The sequence below is a fragment of the Parambassis ranga genome, chromosome 1, assembly GCF_900634625.1.
Source record: "Parambassis ranga chromosome 1, fParRan2.1, whole genome shotgun sequence".
NCBI classification, from domain to species: domain Eukaryota; kingdom Metazoa; phylum Chordata; class Actinopteri; family Ambassidae; genus Parambassis; species Parambassis ranga.
In genome coordinates this window covers 6,555,807-6,563,846 of record NC_041022.1, presented here as the reverse complement: position 1 = coordinate 6,563,846, position 8,040 = coordinate 6,555,807, and the positions used below count along the sequence as shown (strand labels likewise).

Here is an 8,040-nt window from a genome sequence, read left to right as displayed (position 1 = left end):
CTCTGAAGTCATAGATCTGAAAAAGAATAAAACAAAATACTGCTAACTGCTGATTGGTGATTGGTCACAGACTGGGGTTAGGGGTCAATATATTTAAAAGTGACTGAAGCAACTGGTCTTTGTGTGTTTGGAGTGAGACTCATGAAACCCAAGAAAACGGCAGAGAAACTTGTTGCCCGCAAACAAATGTAGCTCTTAGCGTAAGTTCAATCAGGAAGACTCTGTTTCCCATCAGTCACCATTTATCGCTATTCCACTATCCGTCAGGTGCTTAATAGAAAGCACCTCCCTCACCAATCAGCTGTTGCTTTCCATCCCTCTCCTGACCAATCACTGCTTAGCACGAAATTTAAAATCTTCGTCTCTTGTCTAGCTGTCTTCTGATCGAACCCGGCAACCCTCCTCCACCACAAGCACCACCAGATCCACGCCAGTAAGGACTCCTATCTCCTGCCCTCCAGCTCTCCACCACCACCAGGTCTAGACCCCGGGGGGATCTTCTGATCCAGCGGCCTCTCCTCTTGCATTACCCCCTCTTTGTGTGGTCTTCATGACGGGGTCTAGGACGCCAATGCACATTCAAACTTTGTACTTAATAAATCTTTCTCATTCAGTTCGCTGAGTCTCTCATGATTGAAATATCTTTACACGTACAGACCAGATTTACTCTTCATGCTGAGCTAGAAGATTGAGGTAAAAGGTGGAAAAAGATGCTCTTTGAAGAAGTGATGTGTGTTTTCTTTGATATTCATGAATAAATGAGTGTGAACTTGTTCAGTATGTTTCACTGTGTGTTTACTTACAGGATTGACCCTCCTCTCCTCTCCTGTCTCACTGACTCTACTTCCTGAAACAAGATTAAACAGAACTTTACAGATTGTGTGTGTGTGTGTGTGTGTGATCCTCTACCTACCTTGCATTTTGCAGATGTCGTTCTTAAAAACCATCAGGAGGACAAATATTATGAACAGAATCAGAATCAAAGGCAGGATGTAAACCCAAATCATGAAGTGAGTCACATCTGAAAAGAAAAATAAACACAACACAGTAAAGATGTCGATACACACACACTCATCCTGATGTGTCTGTGTCTGTGTGTGTGTCTGCTGTGAGGGTTATCACATGGTAGATTGTTTTTAACCACACATAGCTTTGGGGTGTTTGCTGGTGATGTATGATGTCAGTGATGTGACAGTGATGTTTGGACTCACAGTGCTGGTTTGCTGTGGAAAAACTGTCAGAGAAAGAAATATAAAGACACAAACTGAACTTTTATTTTGCACAAAATGTTTCATCCAATTCTTCCTTCACATTACCTACTGACAACTGGATCTTTGTGTAGTTTGCAACACTCCATTGTAAGTCTGAGCCACACCAGTATGTCCCAGCATCACCTGCTTCCAGCTCTGTGATCGTCACAGAGAAAGAGCTGGAAGAAACATCTTCTTTCAGTGTGAACCTGCTTTGATTGTTTAGCATGTCTGTGCAGGAGCTGTGATGGTCTCCTTTACAGAGGAACTTCCTGTTACCATGGTGTTGTGGTGGATAAGGACACTGTAAAGTCACTGGATGTCCCAAAATGCCACTCATGTTACTTGACTTCACACTGCACCACTCTGTCAGACAGAAAGAGGAACAATATTTCAGTGTTTGGTATGTAAGATGTTGAATGTATCACTGTGTCCTCTGACCTTTGACTTCCAGTTCAACAGCAGAGAAAACATCCAGTCCACTGTTTCTATGGAAACCACAAAGGTACGACCCAGAATCCTTTTGAGTCAGATTGGCAATAGTCACTGTGAATTGTGACTTCCTGTCATCAGTCAGTGTGAACTGTGTGGTTTGTTTGCTGTCAGAGGTGACCACAGCCTGCTGCAGACATGTGGAGGGCTGGTTTCCTCTGCAGATGTACTTCAGGTTGTTTTGGTCCACAGACTCATATGGACAGCTGATGGACACTGAACCTCCATCATAACCTTGGACTTTAGTCACATTGTCACAGCAGCTGTCTGTCAGGAAGATAATCAACATCAGAAAGACTAAAATATTAAACAAAGGGCTCATTAGTTCATTATAAACTGAATTGTCCACACACTGTTGACTTGTTTATTTACCTGGCTTTATTTCCACTCTGACTTCAGCATAGATATCCTTTACAGCCCTCGACACTCCACACCAGTATTTTCCAGCATCCTTGTGTTGAACATCAGAGATGGTCACTGTGAATTTTTTTGCTGATTTGTAGTCACCGATAAGGTATTTGTTCTTCTTTTTTTCTGATGTTGTAATAAGAACATCACTGTATCCACAGTCGTTCCTGCACAGGTACTTCTCATGAGACTCATAACCCTGATCATAGTAGCAGGAAACACGGACATCTCTCCCCTCATATCCAGACACATAGATCACTTCTGCATCTGTCACACAGCTCAGAGCAGCTGTGAAGAGAGAAACAAAATGATTACACAGTAAAGTGAGGTTGTATTTCTGATTAAGATTAAGATTAAGAATACCTTTATTAGTCCCACAACGGGGAAATTGCATCTTTGTACTGGCAGATACAGAAAGCAAAACATAGGAGAATCTATATACATAATAAGATAAACTACAACAATAATAATATTATATAGTATAGTAATGATAGTATTTGTTTAAATGAAACAACATAACTTACTGCAGAGGATGAAGAGCAGGTGTTGAAGGATCCACATCTTCATCTTCAGAGAGAAAACACACAAACTATAGCCTCTCAAGTCTTTTTAACGTTTAGTGTGTGGAACAGTTTGTGTGATCATCAGGGTGTTTGTAAATGTGAGAAATGCAAATAGTTCTGCATTTAGGTTTAATGACCACAGTGTTTGTATCCGGGTCTCTTAAGATGTGAGGTTGGTACAGACCGAGATACACACTTTAAAAAAGTTTCATGACAAATAAACATAATGCCTGATTTTCACAACATAAAGCTCAACCTTTGATATTCTCATGTATTTCTACATCATATTTTCATGACCTTTATGTAACTGTAGTGGTTAATTCAGGCTGTGCATTTTAACATTCTGATCACCAATGTATTGATTCTGCACAAATGACATTTGGTCCATACTGTGAGTGGAAACATTGCTTCCAGAAATAAACACACTTTATGTTGGATCCTCCTGCTCTCATCCAGTTGTGAGTCTCTGAGGATCACACACAACATCATGTTCTGATCCTGTTATTGAATAATCAAACCTTCTAACAATGTGCTGTTGTTTCCCTGTGGTGTTCATGTGATATGCAAAAGTGCATGGACGTGTTGTTTCTGCTCTGTCACAGCTATTCTGTTGTTATTTGACAGCATATAAAAAATCCTCCTACAAAGATGGAAGATGTGAACATCTTATGAACTATAATAAACAGCTGTGATGGTCTTACCTACTGACTGCTGAATCTTGCTGTAGTTTCCAACAGTCCACTGTGAGATCTGTGCTGTGTGATCGGCAGATAGAAAGAAGTGGAAGAGGAGGAAGAAACATCACCTTGCAGACTAAAGCTGTGATCACTCGTCACCACAAACATTCAGTTAGTTCTGTAGTAATTTCCTGTTATCTGTGTATAGAGCTGCAGTGCAGACAGACTGACAATCTGTGCTAAAAATGTTGTTGAATTATATGTATATTTATTTTGAGATGTTTTTATTCCATTAGAAAATGTGACTTTTCCCCCTTCATAAGCACTAATAACACAGTAATTCTTTAATTATGGCCAAAAACATCTGAAAAGTCGCACCAAACGTCATCAATGTAAAATATAAACAAAATTCAAATCCAAACTTTATGAGTAACAGTGTATTAATAATCTTCATTACGGTGGGATTTTCACAATAAGAAGACCTGAAAACCTGAAAACAAAAACACCCCCAGTTATGCAGGGAGTTGTAAATTATAAAACTGTGATTTAAAACAATTCAGTTCAGTTCAACTCAGTTTTATTTATATCTTACAATCAGAAATTGTCTCAAAGCACTTCATAGAGACCCAGAGCCTGAACCCCCTTAAGAGCAATAGTGGCAAGAAAAACTCCCTTTTAACAGCAAGAAACCTTGAACAGGACTCGGCTCATAAGGAGAACCTTCCTGCTGACAGCCGGCCGGGTAGAGGAGGAGAAGAAGAGGTAGACAGGACAGAGAGGATCAAGGAGAGAGAGAGAAAGAGAGAGAGAGATCAATAGAGGAACAAACATGCACAAACATCATACATGACAGGTTGTTGATGTTGACAAGCAAGATGAAACAGTGATTATATTATAATGGATATCTATATATATCGTCAGTCCATACATACTAAAAGTAATTTGACAGTAATTAGAACAAAGATGAGCAGCAGAGACTGGTGTAGTCAATGAGCACAGGAATATTCAGGGTCCGGACTGCAGGTCAGCATGCAGACACAGGGGGCACTTCCTTTTATTAACATGTAAAAAAACAGGGCCGCAGTGTGAACATGACAAGAGCACATTGTGTGCAGTGTGTTCACTTATTTCCCTTCTCTCAGTAACAGCTTTTATATAAGAAAGTAACTTACAGTATGGAGTATTATTTTGGAGCAGTTATCCACAGTTTCATAAACAAAATGCAGTTTGTTCTGTTAAAACTAAGAAACAAGTATTTTATATTCACTACAGTAAATAAACAGAGACTGTGTGCCATCCTTATACTTTGGTGCTATTAGGCTATTAGGCTTCATGGAAATGTTGATTACAGTAGAGTTCTTCTGTCACTGTGATGTTTTCATAGTCTGGTACGTCTTCATCTGCATCGTCATGGTGACAGGCGCTCTCCTCTTTCTGTTTAGACATTACAATATCTCAATTTTCTTAGATCTGAAGAAAAGCAAAGAGCATAAAACAAATTCTATTAATTCTATCATGGAGGGACATTCAGGCTGCTTTTAAAAAACATTGCTGTGTACATTAAGTGAAGTGAAGTGATGACTCCAGCCCCTGAGTGGAACCACAACAGATCACCATCGATTATGGGACCAATACAGTTTTAAGTCTGAGTTCTAGTCAACAGTCTGACGGTCTGACATTGCAAACCGTTTTCTTTTCACTCAGTTAATTCTGTGTTTTTTAACGCAGTTGAATTTGAGAACTGAACACAACAATGAATATTAGAGCTGATCTGAGTTTGTCTGTGTGTTTCTGTGTAAAATGTACCTTGGGTTTTACAGACTTTGTTTTTGAAAACAAAAACCAGGACCAATGTAAGAGTCAGAGTCACAGGCAGAATGTAAACCAGATGTGTGAAGTCAGTCACATCTTACAGTTTTTTCTGATTGCTTAAACACTATCAATGATTCTTATAGCACAATTTCTAAAATTATTAATAGTTTTAGCAAAATCACTCACTGAGTGATTTAAAAGCAAAAAAACTGCTTTACACTCAATTTGCACTTTTGTAACACACAATTTGCAATTGTATAAATATAATCAACTTCACAGCACTCTTGTTGCTGAACTGTAAACACAACTCACTGCTTTACACACAACTTCCAAATGATCAACACACTCCTAGTAAAACTATACACATTTATGGCTAGTATTTACACTATTTTGCCAACTGTCTGGCTACACTGTCACATGTGAGAACTGTTTTACATCATTAGTTCACTTTGCAATCACCATGAGCTCTGTAAATAAGCCACAGGTAAGTTTCAGTGTGGAGAACAATGGAGGGAGAAGAAGACTGAGAAGAGTGAGAATTAGAGGAGGATGAGGACATGAGGAAGCAGGAGGAAGAGGAGGAGGATGAAGAAATAGAATTACTGATGTCATCAGAGCTACAATAGTGGATCATGTGATCAACCATGGAATGACCCTGAGGGAAGCTGGACAACGGGTTCAGCCTGAGCCGCTACACTGTAGCAACCATCATAAGGACATATTGATGAGACTCGGTTAGTACAGTTCCCTCACACTAAGTTTTGTAGGTGTACCATACTCTAATGAGAAAAACAACAATACTGTACATGTAAAACTGAAACTGTTACAAAAAAAACCTGTTACTCCACAAAACTGTAAAAGACAAAATACATGATCTCAGCTAAACTAAAATAGATCCAACTGAACACATAATCACACTGTCACACTGACTGTTACAGTTTTTTCTGATTGCTTAAGCACATTTCTGTAACTATTGGCTATTTGTGCAAAACTCTACACACAAATAAAAAAACCTTACACCAAATCAGCAAAACATTGTAGATCTCTTGCAAAAGCTAATACATCTTGCTTAACTCTTCAAACTTTTGTAAAAATGGTATTTCAATCATGAGAGACTCAGCGAACTGAATGAGAAAGATTTATTAAGTACAAAGTTTGAATGTGCATTGGCGTCCTAGACCCCATCGTGAAGACCACATCCGGAAAGGGGGGAAAACGCAAGAGGAGAGGCCGCTGGATCATAAGATCCCCCCCGGGGTCTAGACCTGGTGGTGGTGGAGAGCTGGAGGGCAGGAAATAGGAGACCTTACTGGCGTGGATCTGGTGGTGCTTGGGGTGGAGGAGGGTTGCCGGGTTCGATCAGAAGACAGCTGGAGAAGAGACGAAGACTTTTAAATTTCGTGCTAAGCTGTGATTGGTCAGGAGAGGGATGGAAAGCGACAGCTGATTGGTGAGGGAGGTGCTTTCTATTAAGCACCTGACTAAGAGAGTGGAAGAGAGGGGGAGCAGAGGAGTGAGGGATAGAGGGAGAAAGATTAGGAAGCGGATAGGGATAAATGGTGAATGATGGGAAATAGAGTCTTCCTGATTGAACTTACGCTGAGAGCTACATTTCAATCATGAGAGACTCAGCGAACTGAATGAGAAAGATTTATTAAGTACAAAGTTTGAATGTGCATTGGCGTCCTAGACCCCATCGTGAAGACCACATCCGGAAAGGGGGGAAAACGCAAGAGGAGAGGCTGCTGGATCATAAGATCCCCCCAAAACAGAGAGAGATGAGAATTGAGGTCAATACTTACATATCTGGGCTCTAGATGGAAATCATGTAAAATGAAAGACAATTGTTAAAAAGAATGCATAACATGACAGCAATCTACGGACTTGATGCCTTGAGAGGGGAAAGGAGAAACAGAGTTTAGCGAGTTAGGGATTAAGCTAGAGACAGCATAGGAAGAGGAGGGTTTAGGAAGTCGAGGAAAGCGTAGAAGAGTTTAGCGAGCGTGAGCTCGAGCTGATGAAAACATGGAGAGAGTTTAGCGAGCATGTGCTCAAGCTAAGGAAGCACGGGAAAGCATGGAAAAAGGAATTTGTTTAAACAAAGCCCAACGGCTGAGATTGTGTTAAAATGAAACCTAAAACGAAGCCCACAGGCTGAAATTGTGTTGATTATACAGCCTAATCAGAAATTAAGCATGGTTCAAGATTTGCACCACCACCAGTAAGTGATGAAAACTTACATAACGGAATCACCCCAATAATATGATTAATAAGCATATCAGCTAGGCCAGAAGGGCCTGAAAGTAAACGAGTGGTGAGATATGATGGAGCGTGCTCGTTGGCAGGAATATCTTAGATATATTGCCTGGTATGAATTAAGCCCGCTGGCATGATGGCATTGATTAAGTGACCTGTCTAAAATAAAACTCGCTGCTGTGATAGCATAGCTAAATGGCCTTATAAGATCCGAAGCCCACTGGCTATGAATGCATTGATTTAAGGCCTTGCGTGAATGAAGCCCGCCAGAAGAAGGTGCATTAATATGAGGCCTAGGGAATGCCGTGAGAATGAAGTTAGCAGACGTGAATTGACGATACAGCAGTAATAGGTGAAACTCACCAGGGGCGTGAAACGAAGCCCATTGGCTATGATAGCATAGTTATATGGCCTGCATGAAAGCACCCACTGCTGTGATAGCATAGCTAAATGGCCTTGCATGAACCGGAGCCACTGAGTTGCTGCTGAAGTAGTTGCACCTATTCTAAAGGAATGACCCTAATGATGATTAGGGGATAATGGGGATCTGAAGAGAGGTTGTATGAAGTGAGCATAAAACCA

General features: G+C 40.4%; 1 protein-coding gene across 1 annotated transcript; it reads right to left on the bottom strand.

The window, feature by feature from the left end:
• Positions 1-1,674: 1,674 nt before the first annotated feature.
• Positions 1,675-3,469, bottom strand: LOC114448204 (polymeric immunoglobulin receptor-like). The gene is made up of 5 exons (XM_028425038.1): positions 3,415-3,469; positions 2,675-2,717; positions 2,514-2,551; positions 2,115-2,438; positions 1,675-2,009 (listed from the first exon to the last, which is right to left on the bottom strand). The coding sequence occupies exons 3-5, from the start codon at positions 2,542-2,544 to the stop codon at positions 1,675-1,677; spliced, it is 690 nt and encodes a 229-aa protein (XP_028280839.1). The 5' UTR covers positions 2,545-2,551; positions 2,675-2,717; positions 3,415-3,469.
• Between the last annotated feature and the right edge of the window lie 4,571 nt (positions 3,470-8,040).

Coding starts and splice junctions, on each gene's coding strand:
- LOC114448204 (XM_028425038.1), bottom strand. CDS start 2,544: ATGCAATTTCCCCGTTGTGGGACTAATAAAG. Junction 2,439..2,513: donor CCGTTGTGGGACTAATAAAG/GTATTCTTAATC, acceptor CTCTCTTCACAG/CTGCTCTGAGCTGTGTGACA. Junction 2,010..2,114: donor CAGAGTGGAAATAAAGCCAG/GTAAATAAACAA, acceptor TCTTCCTGACAG/ACAGCTGCTGTGACAATGTG.